This window comes from Cucurbita moschata, unplaced genomic scaffold, assembly GCF_002738365.1.
Source record: "Cucurbita moschata cultivar Rifu unplaced genomic scaffold, Cmos_1.0 Cmo_Scf00005, whole genome shotgun sequence".
NCBI classification, from domain to species: Eukaryota; Viridiplantae; Streptophyta; class Magnoliopsida; order Cucurbitales; family Cucurbitaceae; genus Cucurbita; species Cucurbita moschata.
Genome location: NW_019268521.1, coordinates 2,723,826 through 2,742,419, shown reverse-complemented (window position 1 = coordinate 2,742,419; position 18,594 = coordinate 2,723,826). Strand labels below are relative to the sequence as shown.

At 37.2% G+C, this 18,594-nt stretch overlaps 4 protein-coding genes and 1 non-coding gene across 5 annotated transcripts in view; all 5 read right to left on the bottom strand.

The window, feature by feature from the left end:
• Positions 1-1,373, bottom strand: part of LOC111442550 (RNA exonuclease 4) — a 4,602-nt gene extending 3,229 nt beyond the window's left edge. The window contains exons 1-3 of the mRNA XM_023079955.1: positions 1,163-1,373; positions 1,014-1,086; positions 355-433 (exon numbers count right to left, since the gene is read on the bottom strand). Coding sequence (XP_022935723.1) covers positions 355-433; positions 1,014-1,086; positions 1,163-1,231 — 221 coding nt within the window. The 5' untranslated portion in view covers positions 1,232-1,373. The remainder of the gene's footprint in view (positions 1-354; positions 434-1,013; positions 1,087-1,162) is intronic.
• A 576-nt stretch (positions 1,374-1,949) lies between these two features.
• On the bottom strand, positions 1,950-6,315 carry LOC111442549 (uncharacterized exonuclease domain-containing protein At3g15140). Its single transcript, XM_023079954.1, has 7 exons — positions 5,681-6,315; positions 5,095-5,438; positions 4,514-4,716; positions 3,879-3,959; positions 3,138-3,263; positions 2,884-3,007; positions 1,950-2,334 (listed from the first exon to the last, which is right to left on the bottom strand). Exons 2-7 carry the CDS (start codon positions 5,338-5,340, stop codon positions 2,137-2,139), a joined length of 978 nt encoding a protein of 325 aa, XP_022935722.1. The 5' UTR covers positions 5,341-5,438; positions 5,681-6,315; the 3' UTR covers positions 1,950-2,136.
• Positions 6,316-6,537: 222 nt separating this feature from the next.
• Positions 6,538-6,645, bottom strand: LOC111443729. The gene has a single exon (XR_002710564.1). It is a non-coding gene; the product is annotated as a U6 spliceosomal RNA (small nuclear RNA).
• Positions 6,646-6,665: 20 nt separating this feature from the next.
• LOC111442557 (uncharacterized protein At4g28440-like) lies at positions 6,666-8,049 on the bottom strand. The gene is made up of 2 exons (XM_023079965.1): positions 7,670-8,049; positions 6,666-7,129 (listed from the first exon to the last, which is right to left on the bottom strand). Exons 1-2 carry the CDS (start codon positions 7,911-7,913, stop codon positions 6,939-6,941), a joined length of 435 nt encoding a protein of 144 aa, XP_022935733.1. The 5' UTR covers positions 7,914-8,049; the 3' UTR covers positions 6,666-6,938.
• A 757-nt stretch (positions 8,050-8,806) lies between these two features.
• On the bottom strand, positions 8,807-13,136 carry LOC111442546 (D-amino-acid transaminase, chloroplastic-like). The gene is made up of 7 exons (XM_023079952.1): positions 13,008-13,136; positions 12,612-12,831; positions 10,894-10,948; positions 10,733-10,791; positions 9,995-10,167; positions 9,248-9,921; positions 8,807-9,166 (listed from the first exon to the last, which is right to left on the bottom strand). The coding sequence occupies exons 3-7, from the start codon at positions 10,928-10,930 to the stop codon at positions 9,069-9,071; spliced, it is 1,041 nt and encodes a 346-aa protein (XP_022935720.1). The 5' UTR covers positions 10,931-10,948; positions 12,612-12,831; positions 13,008-13,136; the 3' UTR covers positions 8,807-9,068.
• Between the last annotated feature and the right edge of the window lie 5,458 nt (positions 13,137-18,594).

Below are 18,594 nucleotides of genomic sequence, written 5' to 3'. Positions count from 1 at the left end.
GGGGGGGGGGGGGGGGTTGTTATTTGGAGTATTAAATTCGATTCTTTCTTGGCAAAGAAAACAAAAGCAGGGAATCAAGTAAATTCGAGCTTTGATTTATTATTATTTTGCCAATACTAAGGGGCTAGAAGCCACACAGAACTTGATTTGTTTAATTCCAAGGTAATTCATAATTTAGTCACATGAACTTGCTTGCTACTTATGATAGTCGAGGACTGAATTATAATTAAATTTCTTTTTTAGCCAGAAGTTGGTGATTATACAAGTAGTTTTTTTTTTTCACTTTGCATCTACAGTAAGTAGACAACAACTACTATGTCCTTCAAGTAATCTAAAATAATTCTAAGAGATTACCTAAAGTCATCGTTCACTGGAATGAGAAGTTTCTTGTTGGAGTGATCTGACTCCTCATCAGATCTATCCTTGCGTTTTCCTGTAAACCCAGGTCGCACAAGTTAACAAAATCATGACATTATGACCAAAGTTTAAAATGTCGAGATCTCATTAGTGACATTTTGTTACTTTTATCTGATGTTTCATCTATTTTTTCACAATATAATGGAAATGTTCATCCACCCATTATGTTAATATCCATGGACATGTGGAAATATCAATGAAAATGTCACCCATCGAAATTTAATACACTGATTATGACAACAAAAACTAGGTGGATTCATTAGAATGAAACAAAAAACAAGCCTAAACATTTCGTGAACTAAGAACTTCACGATAAAATAATTAGAAAAATCAAAAGCTTAACGCAAACATACACCATCTAAAGTGATGATTGAAGCAAAACCCAGTTTTCACTTACTGTGTTTGAATCAGTGAAGCTCATACTTCCCCAATCACACAGAAATAGAGATATTAAGTAACACAGAATTCATCAAACAAGAGCATGGCTCAGTTAACAAAACCAGATAAATTTCATAATACACAGAGTTCATCGAACAAGATAAATATCAATGGGAAACTAAGAAAGCAATATGAACCCAGGGTAGAAGAACTGTTACCTAAAAGGGTCTTTGATGAGGCTTCGGATTTCGGTACACTGGAGGATCGCTTTGAACCATGAGGGTTCAGTTTCTGCAGGATCAGAAGATAAAAATCAGTGATAGAAAGAGAGACTGGAAAAAGGAGGGATGGAGGGAAGAAGAATGACTTGTTGGAGTAGCGCCCAATTAGGGTTCAGCAATTTGGGTTTAGCGCTCTTCTTGAGCTGAGACTCCATAATCTTGAAGCTCCACTTCGAAGGCCAACTCCCGCAATTCACATACTACTAATAATACTTGTCGACTTCGGCCGTCTTCTCGCCCGGCGGCCCTAAACGGGAAAAGAGAGGAAGGAGGGTTCCAATTTGTAATTCTTTGTGCGTTTGTTTAAAAATTATTTATTTATTTATTTTTAAAAAGGTTTTTAAAAATTTAAACTTCACAAATATTTTTTTTATAAAATGCAAACTAAAATTTTTAAAATTTGACTTCTAATTAATATATATATATATATATATATATATATATATATATATATATATATATATATATATATTTTAATTTATTTATTAAGGCAACTAAATTTCACCTAATTTGAATAAGGGAACGAAACGTTCCTTACAAGAGAGTTGAAACTTCTCTCTAAAAGACACGTTTTGTACGTAATTAACCAAAACGGACAATATCTGTTAGTGGGTTACAAGTGGTATCAGAGTCGGGCGATCGCTGCCCCTAAGTAGGGTGGATTTTGAGATTCCACATTAGTTGGAGAAGGGAACGAAACATCTCTTACAAGGGTGTGGAAATCTCTCTCGAGTAGATGTGTTTCAAAACCGTGAGGCTAATAGAAGTTGTTACATAATTAATGCATGAACACTAGCTAAAATATAATAGTTCGAATCATCATGCTATCCATCTAATATTCGAGCCTAACTCAATAAATAAAATATTAATTATCATTCTAAATATTCAACCTCCTCCGTGCCATTGTGTCATTGTTAGAACGAGAAAAAAAGGCGCTGAAAAATACACCTACGAGGACATTTTCACGAGCTCATAGTTTTACAATTCATGAGATCTCATGTAGCTAATTTAAGAATCACCCAGACAAATATTGATGATAAGTTGCTGAAGATGGCCGCCATTAAATACGGTTCTCAAAACGAAACTTAACATGTTGAGGAGAATTGGGATTCCTACGAGCAGTGATCTGCAAATGTGCACCATCGGCAACCATTCTCTGCAACACTCTCACGATGTTCTTTGTGTCATCTATACCAAGATGATGGCTTCCCACCAAGGGTATTTCGAGTTGTCTCATCATCGTCGTCATTCCTGTCGCCTATCAGTTACCATCCAAAGTAAAAAACTTCATCAATAATGGGTCATGTAAGCTCCATTATCAGAGAAACTAATCGTTAATTTAGTGGAAGATCACGGGTATATAAGTGAGGAGTACTATCTCCATTCGTATGAGATCTTTTGAGAAGCTCAAAGTAAAACCATGAGAGCTTATGCTCGAAGTGCACAATATCATACCATTATGGAGAGTCGTGATTCCTAACATGGTATTAGAGTCATGGCCTTAACTTAGCCATGTCAATAGAATCCTCAACGGTCAAACAAAGAAGTTGCTAGTCTTAAAGGTGTAGTCAAAAGTGACTCAAGTGTCGAACAAAGGGTGTACTTTGTTCGAGGGCTCCAAAATGGCATGATATTGTCCACTTTGAGCATAAGCTCTCGTGGCTTTGATTCCAAAATGCCTCAAACCAATGAAGATGTATTCCTTACTTATAAACCCGTGATCAACCCCTTAATTAGCTGATGTGATGTTACGCCCCATTCAAGATGCTACAAACTCTTATTTTGACGGACGGACAGACTATCGTACCTTCTTTTGGTAAAAGTTGAGATAAACATCTTTGATATTGATCCACTCCATAAAATAGTCAGGAAGTTTCATGTTTGACACGCTGCATTGATGTGGGACCTGAGTTTTTATATCCCAGTTTCCACTGGTACAAGTAAAAGATGGCATAAATCATCAACACTTCTGTTACACATAGCACATTCACAATATGAATAAATGAACAATTTAGCAAGGAATTGTAAAGCTTAAAAGTAGATCAAGAAAAGGAGGCTTGCCATGTCACGAATGCTGCTCGATCAAGAACACCACCCAGTTCCTTCCTCCATAGTTGATGCTCAACCAGCCAATCTTCGAACTGTTGTATAACATCCTTGTACAGTATGGCTGTGTCATGCCAGACACTGCAAATATAATATGGAACTATCAGCTAGTAAAAAGAAGTCCATTAGAATCTTAACGGCACTTGTAAACATATGGAAGAAAAAGTAGTCCTATGTAATAGCCCAAGCCCACCGCTAGCGGATATTATCCGCTTTGGCCCGTTACATATCGCCGTCAGCCTCACAGTTTCAAAATGCGTCTACTAGGGAGAGATTTCCACACTCTTATAAGGAATGCTTCGTTCTCCACTCCAACTGATGTGGGATCTCACAATCCACCCCCTTTGGGGGCCTAGCATCCTCGATAGCGTACCGCTCGGTGTCTAGCTCTGATACCATTTGTAACAGCCCAAGCTCACCGATAGCAGATATTGTCCACTTTGGCCCATTACATATCACCGTCAGCCTCACGGTTTTTAAATACGTCTACTAGGGAGAGGTTTCCACACCCTTATAAACAATGCTTCGTTCCCCTCTCCAACCGATGCGGGATCCCACATCCTACCTGATTAGCATTGGACATGTACACCATACAATCATGCATGGAAATATATTTGTACTGAAGCCTAAGAACTAAATGAATCCACAATAATGTCGAACATTATCAAGCCTTCACCACACATAGATTAGACATACCGGTCAACTCCAAACTTGCCATATTTTCCTTCAATGTACTCATTTATCCTTCGTTCACTCATTCTTGAAGGCCTAACAAACCTGAGGAAGGATTTAAGGCAGTCGTCAAAGAACGTAGAACCAAAAAAGAAAAACCATAAATTTCTTGTTCTTAATCATCCAAAGAACATTTGTTGGCATTCGTAGAAGTTAAACCATTTTACATGATGGGGTTACAAGCATAATAAACCGGTCAGTGTCATCTCTCAACCGCACAGAAGCCGATTTTCCTAACTACACATTACATATGCTAAAATGGTTCCAAATTAAGCGAACATTTTACTCCATGCTTATATTACATGCAATCAATATGTCCATCGGGGTAGTAAGCCATCCTATAACATCTCAAGCCCACCGCTAATAGATATTGTCCTCATTGGACTTTTCCTTTCGGGCTTCCCCTCAAGGTCGTTTTAAAAACCTTGAGGGGAAGCCTTAAAGGGATTCCTTCTACATGCTCTTTGAGATTAAAATCTTTACAGATCTATTAAGAAAAAACAGGTAACAGGGAAATATAGAGATGCATAAAATATAAAATCTGCCGAGCGGAAAGATAAATAAATGCATAACAAAGAGCAAGAGTGAGCAGGTAGAACCTGTGGAAAAAACCCGTCACATCCAGTGTCTTGGCATTGACTAATATGACTGGAAACTCAATTATTTCAACTTTACCCTCCAAATCAAGCACCAGAAAAAACTCAATATCCTGAGTTCGCATATGTTTTGAGCTAGCAACATCTACCTGAAGCTCCCTGGAGATATCATGATTGAACTTCTTTATGTGGAGTGGATCATCCATCTACAAAACAGGGTCACATGAATATCTAAACTTGGCTGCGAAATTTCAGCTAGGGAACTTCAGTCAGAACCACTACAACACACAACATAAGACCATAGTCTGATCAATAGTGGAAAATGGTCGTAAATTCGTATCATTTCCAATTTTGTTCTGGTGGGTTACCAAATTAAACTAGCAGGCAGCTTAACACGCAAGAAAAACGAGCAAAAGTTCTCTGAGGAATATCGTCGAACATGTGGTGTACAACACCAAACTAACCACATGGCACACACAATCAAGTAGAATCTTCAGTCACTTCGGAAAATGTAAGCAAAGAAAACAAAGAGGCATTCGAAAAACGCGAGTGCAACAGCTCAAATCCAGAATTAAAAAAAATACCATTGTACACTTGCTCTGTGTGTAATACAAACACATGGGCCTCCAACGATTATGCACCACATCGAGGGATTCAGAGGGAGCCGAAGAAGATGGATCGTGGGCTGTGGGGAGAGATGAATGGCATCGGATAGATAAAGGTGTCCGTGGAGAAGAACAAATTGCGGAAGAGAGATACAACGGAACCAGAGAATGACATGGGATTGAATAGAATGATGAAACCTTAAGCAGCGGCGCTCTCACAAACATTGATTTGAAATGAGCGGAAGTGAGCGTCTAATGTACAGTCTACACTCCGACGGTCTACCGGAGCAGAGGAAGACGACGGACGTTGGGGTGGTCGAATTCTGCAGCAGGAACATATATATATATATATTTTTAATTTAATATTTTAGAGTTAATTTTTATTGAAATTAATTACCTAATAATACTAGTCTAAGATTGGGATTAAATTCTGAAATGGAAAAAAAGGAAATAATTAATTCAAGGAGACCATCGAAGATCGAAATGGAAAAAATGGAAAATGCAAATTCAAAAAAGATCAAAGCAGCAATGAATCAAATGCTTCACAGATTTCAGATTTGAATACCTGCAATGGAAGATCATCGTTCTTCTAATCCAGACACTGATATTCCGAAGATTTAACAAATCAAACATGAATCTCTCCAATTCCATGCTTCAATTTCTCGTCCTCTTCGCTCTCTTTTCTCACGTGAAACCAGACGCCGCCTTGATCGGAAGCCTCTGCGGCGAGACTGAACAGCCGGTCATTTGTTCCGATTGCTTCGAATCCTCCTCCTGAAGCCAGACCGCCGACGTCCGTGGACTCGCAGTCATCGCCATTGGATGTGCTGAGAGAAATACCAGATTAATGGCGCAGAAACTCGGCGACCTTCTCCGTAGCACGCCGGATTCCGCATTGAAGACGATTTTGAACGGTTGCTGGTTATCGACGGGGTATACTGCCGGCGATTTTCCGGGAATCGAAAGGGCTGTCGCGGCCGGAGACTACACCACCGGCAGAAACACTTTGGAGATTGCGATAAGGAATGTGAATAGCTGCTTGGAAGAGTTCAATAAAAACCCTCGCGTTCCGGTGCTGTCGGAGGTTTTGACGGGGACGGTGGCGGCCATCCAAGGCTGCCGGATTGTTTCTGATATTTTGAATAGTATTTAACAGTGCTTGAGATTTTAAATTAGAAAATAATAAATTTTTTTTTTTTTTTTTTTTTTTTTTTTGCATAAAGTTGTTGGTACCCATATTCATATCTTGTTAACCTTAGATGCCTGTTAGAAGATATTATCAAGATGCCTGTTAGAAGATATTGTCCACTTTGATGTCAGCTTCACGGGTTTAAAATGCGTCTATCAAGGAGACCCTTTCCAAGTGGGACCTCACAATTCGCTCCCCTTGGGGCCCAGTGTTGTTCTCGCTATCACGATGTGTGACTCTTATACCATTTCTCGATTTGTGCATGTCATTCTTGCACAAGGGTCATGCTAATCTTCTCTATATCAGATGTCCCCGAAGGATAAAATATAAAAAATGTTAACTAGCTAACAAATCAAGACAATTGAGCTATCACGGTCTTTAAATTTCAAAAATATCAAATAGATCTCGGAAGTTTTAAGATAAACAAACCAGGTTGGATAACAACTAGAGAGTATACAATATACATGCCCAGCAGATTGAAAACTGTGTGTGAGCTTAAGGGGCAGTTCGTTCACCCATACAAAACTATAATATAGCGATGTTCTATATATATATATATATTCACATCAGCAGATTACCTGGAAACTGATATCAATGTCCATTGATTATATGCATAAAGTTGGCCTTCTTCTTCTCATTCCTCTGCAACATTCACAAGTTCATACTCAATTAAAGATAGATTATTGTCTTCCTTGACGACGAAATTTTCGGGCTCGACGACCTCGATGCGGCCCCATTTATCGACTGCGAGCCTCATTGATCCTTTGAACATGTCGATCTTTGCATTTCGAAGAATGATAGTTGTCCCAGGTTTTACTTGATCAACTGAGCAAACAAATAACCATATAAGACAACATGATAAATGAGTTCATTGCAGAGATTTCATTTCAAAGCTAGAGATTCAAGTGGCAATAGTTTGCAGACCAGCTAGAAGCAGATTGGGCTAGGGATTTGTGAGAAATTAACATCAAACACTTCAGTTTCAGTTCAAATCTTCATTTATCAAGCTGCAGATTATGGTCAATAACAGGAAACCACAGGGATTTGATTCTTCCTAGCCATTCTAACGCATCCAGTTCAAGCTACTGATAATGAAATTACGTTTTGTAGAGCAAAATCAATGCATATTTCTAGTTTCAAGTTCCTTTAAGCGCATCGGTAAGATGTAGGTAATCCGCCAAACCCTATCTCACAATCCATATTGTTTAATAATCGCTCTAGGGCACATAGTTCAAACATTCCAATCTACATAATCATTGATTTAGCCTCCCCACCTGCGATCCAACAATACCTAATTTTCCCTACTCAATTCATGAAAAACACTACATAAAGCGTAACAGCAACGGAAGATTTCAAAATTCATACCCTGATCATTACGCGCCGTGAACAAAATGGTTCCAGTTTCGTCTCCAATAAGGCACTCAGCGATCCGCGTCTGTCGAAGGTGCTGTGACACCGATCGACCTTTCTGCAGCACGGTATTGGAGCTAACGACCTTGACGATGAGTGTGTGACCATTAGTGCCAGGCTTGAGCTGTTCGACCTTAACGAAGACTGGCTTTCTCAAGCCTGATCTCGATGCCGGCGTAGGTGATTTTTCCGTCGCCATTGATGCCGAAGCCGAAGATCAGCAGCACGCCAAATCCTGATACCAATCCGCGTAAATCGATCGAAATTTTCTCCTCTCTCCCTCTTCTTCTAGCGCTGTCACTCGTGGGAAGTTACAGGGTGGGTGTTTAAATATAGCATCTTCATTCTGCTTTCGTCCTTGATTTTTTTGGGACATTTTTTCCAACACAAAATAATTTGACAAAAATAATAAACCAATGCTTCAAAGTTATAAACTTTCTATAAATAAACACATCAATTGATATATCCATCTTGAACTTACTTGAACTTACTTACTCTTTCGATCTATCATTCTTGAACTAAGGTATTCTTTCGAAGGATCGTCTGCTTCTTCGTTTCTCTTTTTCCTTCAAAATCACGCTCACTTCTACCTCAAGGACTCAGATCCTGATAGGAGTAGAGCCGAGTTAGTCCAGATATAGTCTTGAACTTTTGAAATTCGAGTGTTGAAAAAGAGATTTCTGAACTACTGCAAATTCTATTTGTTTTTCCGCCGCTCACGCTCACTTCTACCCCAAGGATTCAAACCCTGATAGGAGTAGAGCCGAGCTAGTCTAGATATAGTCTTGAACTTTTGAAGTTCGAGTGTTGAAAGAGAGATCTTCTGAACTACTGCAAATTCTATTTGTTTTTTGCAACTTTATCAAGGAGCTAGACGAGAAGAAACTCCCAAGTGTCCCGTTCGTTCTTTCAACACTTGAACAAGACCTGTCAATCGCTCATTCAAGCACGATCCTCTTTCTTAGAACCCATTGAGTTTCGTACTTCAAACTTTGTTAAGTATTACAACTTTTCTCAAATTTAATTGTTGTTCATATTTGTGAAGAACACAAGAACAAATGTTTTAGGCACTTCCAAAATCATTGAAACATCTTAAGAATGAATGCACATTGGCCTTTTCCATTGATGTCGATGTCAAGTTTCGGAAGGTAAGACGATCGAGTTCGTGATGAATATACACAGTAACACCGAAAAAAATCGTTATTCGAACGGATCGAATAGATATTTTCCTTTTATTCGTGTTCAGAGAAAGCAGTGATGGCGAAAAAAGAGAGACAACAATGACAGTAAGAATCAGGTGGCTGTTCATTTTCAGCTGATACCATTCCTTGAGCAGCAGCAGCCTTTGACATCCTTAAGTGTATGGAACTGGTATTCTCTCTATTTCAGAACCAGAAACCATATCGTCCCAAAGAAGATCCGAAAGCGCCATCGTCAATTCCCCGACGCGTCCTGTAACAAACGATTAATGAGAACATTTCATTCATTATCACTTCAACAAAAGTTAAGATCATAACAAAAGATGTTAGTTACCATCTCCAATCGGTTCATCATCCCATGAGATGATTGGCAGTACAGGAAGTGTGCTTCCTACAAACATCATTTCAGCAGCGTCTTTGGCTTCCTCAACCGTAAGGTTCGCAGTTCCGACGCTCTTCAGCTTCCTGTCCTCGACCAACTTCGGAGCTAGAGCTAGAAGTCGGAGTGCAGTGCAGCCCGAGAGAACCTTATCGAAACAAGGCAAGATAAGCTCCTTTTCCTTGGTTATAAATGCAACATTCACATTTGGACCTTCTGCAACATATCCTTCATCATCAACCCAAATGGAAGCAAATGCTCCTTTCTCTTCAGCTTCCATTTTGGTTAGCACATTTGGTAGGTAGTTCACACTCTTCATCGTCGCAAACTGTGGCGTCTTTATCGGCACGGTCGATGTTATGGCTTTAACCCCTTCTTTACATTGAGAGAAGTCGTCGTCTATGGCTACTGCATAGAATGCAGAATTGCCATGTCCAGAGGGCGTGAGAAGGAAATCTCCAGGTCCTGCACTTAACCAGTACCTTAAGGTGCCTTTCTTGAGCTCTGATACTGCTGTCAATTGGATAAGAATGCTCCGAAGAACCGACCGGGGGAACGGAGACGAGATCTTCGCTTTTGCAGCCGATCTTAGAAAGCGGTCGATGTGGGCATCCAACTCATACAAATGTCTGTAAAGAACCAAAGTTAGTAATGAAGTCTAGAACAGTTTAACATGTTTGATGAACTTTCTCATGTACCAACCCATTTAAAATGATGGCTGTATCGAACACGCCGTGGCCTCGATGAACCATGTGATCATCGATCGGAATCATCATCATAGCTGGATCTGTAATAATTCCACCAAAAATGCTGGAATACATTGCTGGATATGGTTTCTTCTTCAAACTCCATTTCTCATGAAGTTTTTCGAGCAACTGTTTTGAAAGGAAGAGAAAAACATTTTCAACAGCAATGGAAGTTTAGTCATTTAAAGGCCAAATTCAAAGAAACCATAATGGGTCATTTCTATTTGCAATTGTTTCAGTGCCTCACAGCCTCTAATAACCATCTCAAAAACATATCGCTTCAAGTCTACCGCGAACAGATATTCTTCGTTTTGGCCCTTTACGTATCATCATGCCTCACAGTTTTAAAACACGTTTACTAGAGAAGGTTTCCACACCCTTATAAGGAATGTTTCATTCCCCTCTCCAACCAAGGGGACCAACGTCCTTGTTAACACACTGCCCAGTATCTAGCTCCAATACTATTTTTAACGGCCCAAGCTTACGGCTAGCAGATATTGTCCACTTTAGCGGGGAACAGAGCATTCCTTACAAGGGTGTGGGAATCTCTCCGTAGTAGACGCATTCTAAAACTGTGAAGCTGACAGCGATACATAACCGACCAAAACGAACAATATCTACTAGCTGTGGACTTGGACTCTTCCAAAAAAAAAAAAAAATGATCCATCAAACATAGGGTGTTTGGAGAACTTACCTCCAATGATGATGAGAAAACATGAACCTTCAAGTCAGATTCACTTCCATTTCCAATAGCTAATGCATCAGCACACAAGCAGAAACAATCATATTAACAACAAAGGGCAGACAAGAAAACACCCAACATCAAAAACATCGAAAAAAAAAAAACAAACCCACCTCCAGTTTCATTAGAATGAGAGTTGGAGGCCGCCATTGAAGAAATTTACAGAACCTGCAGGGCAGAAGCACCAAAGAGGGTGAATGAAACCGCTGAAAACTTGCCAATATAAAGGGCGTAGAGATCGATAAAAAATCATAAGAACTAACCACTTCGCTTGTAATAATTCAATTTCGGGTCGTATTCAAATGATATTGGTGAGAAAGAGAATCCTTTTGGGATTCACTGTTCGAAAGTTTGTCGTGAAGTATTTGGAGGGTAGAGAAAGAGACCGATTCTATTTTGATCGGTTTGTCTTTTGGGCAGTGTAAAAAGGTGTATCCTTTGGCCAATGCTTCGTGGCAGAAGGAGAAAGAACAAGAATACAACACCAGTGGCAGAGACTAAACTCCGACATATAATTTTCAGACCAGACAAGAGGCCGGCAGATAGGTCAAGGGCTCCATATTATATTCATTTCTTAGCATTCTAAATTATGTAATATGGTTGCAGTCAACATAAACTATATTATCCTTTACTATGAATCTCCATGTCTTTCAGTGCGATCATTATCTGTAGCCCATTTTGAATCTCACAAGGAGATTGGTCCAGAATATGATGGTACAGAATGTATTGGAAATAATTTACCTCAACCCATCGTTATAACTTTTGGTTTTAATCAAATGATTGAGACATTCGCCCTTCGTGCTCATGCTATTTCATTTATGGATATTGTACTGGACAGCGGGTGTAAAATCCAACTTCTGATACGTGGGCAGGGGCACAATACCGGCACATCCGTGCCGTCCAGTATTGTCTTTGAAAAACTCATTTCAAATGAAGTCGCCCAAGACACTCATCTCGAAACGCTCGCGCTCATTAAGACACATCACTTAGGCCACAGGGACCGGGGGTGGTGTGAAACACGCATGTTCCATAGGATAGCTCAGCTTGCTTAGGCCACAAAGACAAGTGGTGGTATGACACACGCATGTGCCACGGGATAGCTCAGCTTGCTTAGGCCACAAAGACAAGTGATAGTGTGACACATGCATGTGCCACAGGGTAGTTCAACTCGCTTAGGCCATAGGAACCAGTGGTGGTGTGACACATGCATGTGCCACATGATAGCTCAACTCGCTTAGGCCACAAGGACAAGTGGTGGTGTGACACACGCATGTGCCACAGGGTAGCTGAGCTCGCTTAGGCTACAAGGACAAGTGGTGGTGTGACACACGCATGTGCCACACGGTAACTCCGCTCGCTTAGGACACAGGAACAAGTGGTAGTGTGATGTAGTGTGATACATGCATGTGCCACTTGATAGCTCAGTTCGCTTAGGCCACAAGGACTAGGAGTGGTGTGACACATATGTGATATAGGGTAGCTCAGCTCGCTTAGGCCATAGGTACCCACAGAGGACTAAGGAGGGTGGAGAACTGATATCATGACACCTAGACATTTTGATGCATTTCCATTCATCTCCACAGTCCTCAATCACAGTGTTCTTTCCCACATTTCAATAATTTTGTACATTTGGCAGTCCATATAACTGATATCAGTAGCATAAATTGTATCCTACAATCATTTCAGAACACAAGAAAGGAAGCTTCTACAATCATTTCAGAACATATTTCGGAGTTTTGCTTCAGAAGATTAATTGTTTTCATTGTTTTGACAGACAAAACATAAGATACGAAGAGCAGAGGATAATTTAGCAATCAAGTATGGTGGGAACCTTGGGTTTTCCGAATGTGCCTGATGGATCACTAGTCACAAGCCACCCGAATCGCCATCCTGCTCCTACCCATCTCTTTGATAGAGATCCAAGAGTTAGAACAGAAACTGTTGATCCAAAAACTCCCATCGGCACAAAGGGTTTACTTCCAAAAGCAAGACGCCCATAAACCTCATCAGCAATCACAAGAATTCCAAGCTTTTTCTGCGGTCTCTGCAATCTGAAAGGTAATCGACCAAAAGTAATTATATAGATACTTTTTCTCTTGGGAAAAAGAAAAGAAACGAGAAACAGTTCCCAGAAATTTATGCACCAAAACGGAAAAGAAAAACAGGGGAGAAATCGAAATCGAAATCGAAATGGAAAACGAAATCCAAATCCAAATCGAAACCGAACCTTCTCAGACTGAAAAGAATGAACAAGCGCCTGTTGTGCGGCGCGGGCGGTATGAAAACAAGATCAAGCAGATGGATCGGCAATGGCGAGAGAAATCAGCTTCCACAACAGCTCACTCCACACCTATTTTGATTAATATTGCATTATTTTGATTAATATTCTCATTTATGCATGAGAATTAGTACGATTATATAAAAGTATTTTGTAAACTTTTTGGTTATAGTGATTGTCTCAGATGTAAGGAAATTTATTCTCTCCCAACTAAGTAAAATTGTGTGTCTCTTTGTTTAATTTTTATTTGTGGGTGGGTGAGTACTATTAATCTTGCTTCCGCTTTCACTCCAATAATTGGATATAAAAGCAAAAACAATTGGATATAAAAGCACGTTTGCTGTGGTGTCAGACCATTCAAGGTTGGCTTAGCTACACACAAATTTTAATTTAAAACAAAATTAGTAAAATAATAAATAAGATATTTCAAATATAGTAATTTAACTAAATCTCTTGTATAAGGGTAATCAAGTAATTGCACTACTTTTTTTTATCTTGAAATTTTCCATCCACTTATAAAATCATATATTTTCTTACAAAATTATATATATATTTATGTATGAATATTCGATTTTATTATTTTAGTTTATTCGAAGGAAATTTCCTAACGATTTCTCCCATCAAAATAATAGAGAGTTGGTGGGGGGTAAGGGTATTTTGGTAATAACACACGTGAATTAATTACATATTATTTAAATATATACAAACTTTAAGGGAAAAAAAAAGCTTTAATCTTGGTGCAATTGATTACCCTTCTCATTGTAACTCGAAGGGAAAAAAAATACTTTTAAATTTAATTTTTTAATGGCTAAATTACAGATTTAGTTAGGTTTAAAGTTACCCCTAAAGTTATATAATTTTTTGAAATAAACTTTTAATAAAATTATAAAATAAAATATTTGTCAAAACCAAATAAATACTTTTGATATAAACGTAAGTTTTATACAACAGTTATTATGTTTAAGATAAATAAAAATATTATTTATTTGTTATCCCATTAATTTTAAATAATTTTATTTTATTTTCATCCCTGCAATAATATTTTATTAACATTTAAATTTTAGGTTTGTGCGTGCATCTGCCACGTGGCAAAAGCCCAGGCGTTCAATTCCTGAGGCTAAAACGAAATGCACGGAAATAGGCATGTAATAATTGAATCCTGATGGACGCTGGTAATTGGTGTACAATATATCGGGTACACCTAGCAACTGTCGCACCGAATCCTAGCTCTTCGTACAACACGCTGCTCGGGCCCACTAGCTCAGTCACGTCATCTGACGGTGACCAAGCAGAGTTCCATGATTTAATAAAGATTTTAACTTTTTTTTTTCTACTTTTTTTTACTTTTTAACTTTTAGTTAATAAAATATGTAATAATACAAATAAAATACAATTTCAAATCTCCAGATATTATTTTTTTTTATAATTTATTTTTAATATTTAATTAGTTTATATTTAAATATTAGTTGCTAGCTTGTATTATATTTAAAGCTTATGAATATCGAGAACCTACATTTTCAATTCTATTTCTATCTTTCATTCTTAATATACAAATAAATTAATTAAAGGTTTTTTTATTTTAAATTAAATACGATAAATTCGAACAATGAGTCGGTGGTGCATGACCCACTTTAGATATCATTCACAGTCATCGAAGTTTTGCATCGTCTACCGAGATATGCATTGTGGCTACGGTCATAACTTTTAGGTCTTCAAAACAAGTTATGGTAGCTTTGAAGTATTGTTCGACATTTCGATTCCTTTTAAAATCTTTGAGTTACGATATCTTTAGTTTCTTAGAAGCAATACTAGTCGACAGAGTTAGGAAAGTGTACGTGGAGCGGAATCGAGGAGAAATTGGTGAGGAGAAGGATGGAAGAAGGAAATGGATTGGGCCTTGGGGTGCGGAATTCAGGAGAAAGGCCCAATGCTTTTTTCGCCTGAATAAAAACTGACCACTCTCTCTTAACTCTCTGCCGCTGTAAACCCGAGGGCGGCGCGGGTGACTTCACCTTGTCGTCACGCGCTTTCCGCAATCCCATGCTAATCTCTCGATCCACGCGCCTTTTTTATCCTCCCCAAAATATAATTTTCTTAATTTATATAATATTTAACACGCGCATTTCTCGTCTACCAAAGTCAACTCCATATACCCCAACCGGGTTCGGTTCGACCCGGTCCAGTTTTAATTTTCGGATTTATTAATTATCTGATAATTCTCATAATTTATAATTTTACAACTCGAAATTAAATTTAAAAAAGGTTAGGGGTAAAACAGGGGGACAATTTATTTTACCTGTTTGGGTAAATTATTTAATTAAATAAAATGGAAATGAGGTGTAATAAATAAGAGAGAGAGAGAGAGAGAGAGAGGGGAGGGATGATTTGATGTAAAGGCTGTTAGCGTGTGTGTGGTCTCAAAATCCGAGCATGATGTGTCAAAATCCTATTGCATCAATCTCTCCAACTTCTTTTGATTGTGATGGATTGAACGGACGGATGGGATTGATGAATGCATTTTTTTTAAAAAAATATAATTTATTTTCTAATATCCACTTTTAATCATTTAATCATATTATTCCTTTTGTTTTCTTACCTATTCCAAATCAAATACAAACCAAATTCTTACCATTTTTACCTCTTCTTTCTAACTTTTACTTTTTACACTCTATAAATTAAATAAAAGTTTCGTTTATCTCTCTAATTAATATGGAATTTTACAATTCATTAGAGACCACCGTTCTCACTGGCACACCATCCAGTGTCTGATTTTAATACCATTTGCAATAACATAAAATGCGTCTATTAGAGAGAGATTTTCACACTCTTATAGGGAATGTTTCGTTTCTTTCTCGTGGGATCTCACATATATGCATAGAATCATGTGACCAATAAATTATTCAAAATTGGTTAATTTTTATATACCCATAAGTAATTGACCCTGTATAATTTTTTCACACACAAATAAGTAATTATTTACACGTACGTAATTAAATAAATTATTACAAACTAAAGTGTGACGACAAAAATAATAATTATTATTTTTTATAAGTTAAGAATTAAATAAATAAGGAAGTGAAGAAAGGTAGAGTCAACCTACATTTAAAAAAATAAAAATAAAATAATTAATAGTTAAAAAAATAAATAAATAAATAATGAAAAGAAAAAAAAATGGGAGTGGAGGTGAAAGGGAAAGGTTGGAATAAATGGAATATTTTGGATAATGATGGTGTTCTGTTAAGCCCACAGAGGTTCCTATTTTTGCTATCACAATTGAAAATGATGCCCAAATCCTATTTTCATTATTATTCTTTTATATATATATCAATTAATTACGTGCTTCAATATTTAAGGATTTACCAATCTATTAGCACGACTAAGTTTCTAAATTTAGGTCATGACTCTGATACCATGTTAGACGAACACAACTCTCCACAATGGTATGATATAAAAGTCCTTTGTTCGATATTTGAGGATTTACCAATCTATTAGAACGACTAAGTTTCTAAGTTTAGGGCATGACTCTGATACCATGTTAGACAAACACGACTCTCCAAATGGTATGATATTGTCCATGACTTTACTTTGGGCTTTCCCAAGATGTCTCATACCAATGAAGTTAGTATTCGATTCTCTAAGTTAGCCGACGTGGGACTTTCATCATCCAACAAATAACTCATCTATTTTATTTTAATCGAAGAATTTGTTAGATATATTTGATATTTTAAGTACTGAATTTATAATTTAATATTTGAAATAAAAATAGAAAAAAAAAAATTTAATTATATATATAGAGAGTAAAAAAAACACATGTATTTTGATGAGTAAGAGAGAGGAGAGAGAAAAAGGCAAAAGTTGTAGAGTGGTCAGGCAATACAATGATGAAAATGTGCAAAGCTATTTTGTAATTTTATTGCTATTTTTAAATTTTTTATTATTTATATAAAATAAATATAAATTATTAAAGCCCAAATAAATATTGTATGTGACACAATATCGTCGTATCTTATTATCACGATCCATGCATTGTGATGTCATCGCATGTCTCGAGTCACATCGACCGTCTCGACTTACTTGGACACATCCGTTGAAAAATGACTCATGTGTCGATCATCTCATCTAAGCATTCGAGACGTGTCTATATTAAACCATTTATGACATACATTCCAGATAGTGGGTGCATAATTCAACGTCCCATAGAATAATATTAGAGAAAATAAATAATATTATGAGAGAAAAAAAAAATGTTTTAATTTCTTAAATGCTTTCACTGTGCTGACAAGAAGAGATTTGAAAACAGCTTTATTGATACAATGCTGAAAATGAACCTCTTCTTTTTCTCTCTCTCTCTCTCTCTCTCTCTATCTCCCACGGAAGGAAACAATTTTTTTTTTTAATCTGAAAAATATAATTAAAAAAATAATAATTCATTGGATAAATTATTAGAGTCGAGAATAATGTAGCTGACGATCATATGTTTGCTCGATAAGATACGACAATATTTCTATGAATTATAGATTTTAACATGATTTGTGTGCTACGTTAATTTAAGGATTATGCATGGTGGGTTGACTTTCAACGTCGTCATTAAACAAGTCGTGTAGTCAATGTCACAAAAAACAAATTTACCAGTGCACAACCCAACACGAGCTACCAAATATAAAATTGTTTTGACAATAAGTATTCATATGATTTGATAACCAAACAAATTCATTCTCCCCGACCGTAAAAGTTTGGTTCATTAGATTTTTTTTTCGATAAAGAAATTCAATTGGATTAGCCCATTAACATTTTTTTTTTAGAAAAAGTCAACACAACTACTAATAGATACTGTTTGCGGTTGACTTTGTCTCGTTACTTATCGCCACAATCAATGTGAGATCTCACAATCCACCCATTCTTGAGGGTCAGTGTGGGACGTTTCCCTCTCTAAACGATGTGAGATCTCACAATTCACCCCATTCAAAGGCCTAGCGTCCTTACTAACACACTGATTCTGACTGGCTCTAATATGTATTCACTTCAAGGGATTCCTTCTAAGGTTTCAAAACGCATTTAGAGAGGTTTTCATACTATTATAAGAAATGTTTCATGACAGTGATACATTATAACTTATAAATGTTTGACGACTCTCCAGAATGGTATGATATTGTCCACTTTGAGCATAAATTCTCATGACTCTGCTCTAGGCTTTCCGAAAATGTCTCGTACTAATGAAGTTAGTATTCCTCACTTATAAACTCACGATCATTCCCTAAATTAGCTGAGATGGTATTTTCATCATCCAACACTAGTCACTAACTCAAAAATTTTTAATTAGTTCAAATTTTTTTTACGAACATAATTCATAAACGCTCGTACATTTGACAATATTTTAATTTTTAAAAACTAAGTATAATATTAAAAATTACTAGAAAACAAACAAACAAATAATTACTAAAGAGGATAATTTTTTAAAACAGTGAAACCAAAAACCTCCAAAACCAACCACAAAAGGGTCGAAGAAACCCAAAAAAAAAAAAAAAAAAAAAAAAAA

Excerpts from the sequence above, each read along its gene's own strand:
- LOC111442549 (XM_023079954.1), bottom strand. The coding sequence starts at position 5,340 with ATGTTTGTGAGAGCGCCGCTGCTTAAGGTTTCATCATTCTATTCAATC. Across the intron at positions 3,264-3,878 it reads GGCAAGTTTGGAGTTGACCG|TGTCTGGCATGACACAGCCA; the intron begins GTATGTCTAATC and ends TTATATTTGCAG. Across the intron at positions 2,335-2,883 it reads TCAACTTTTACCAAAAGAAG|GCGACAGGAATGACGACGAT; the intron begins GTACGATAGTCT and ends GGTAACTGATAG.
- LOC111442557 (XM_023079965.1), bottom strand. The coding sequence starts at position 7,913 with ATGGCGACGGAAAAATCACCTACGCCGGCATCGAGATCAGGCTTGAGA. Across the intron at positions 7,130-7,669 it reads CACGGCGCGTAATGATCAGG|TTGATCAAGTAAAACCTGGG; the intron begins GTATGAATTTTG and ends TTGTTTGCTCAG.
- LOC111442546 (XM_023079952.1), bottom strand. The coding sequence starts at position 10,930 with ATGGCGGCCTCCAACTCTCATTCTAATGAAACTGGAG. Across the intron at positions 10,792-10,893 it reads TCATTCTAATGAAACTGGAG|CTATTGGAAATGGAAGTGAA; the intron begins GTGGGTTTGTTT and ends CTGATGCATTAG. Across the intron at positions 9,167-9,247 it reads TGATGAACCGATTGGAGATG|GACGCGTCGGGGAATTGACG; the intron begins GTAACTAACATC and ends CGTTTGTTACAG.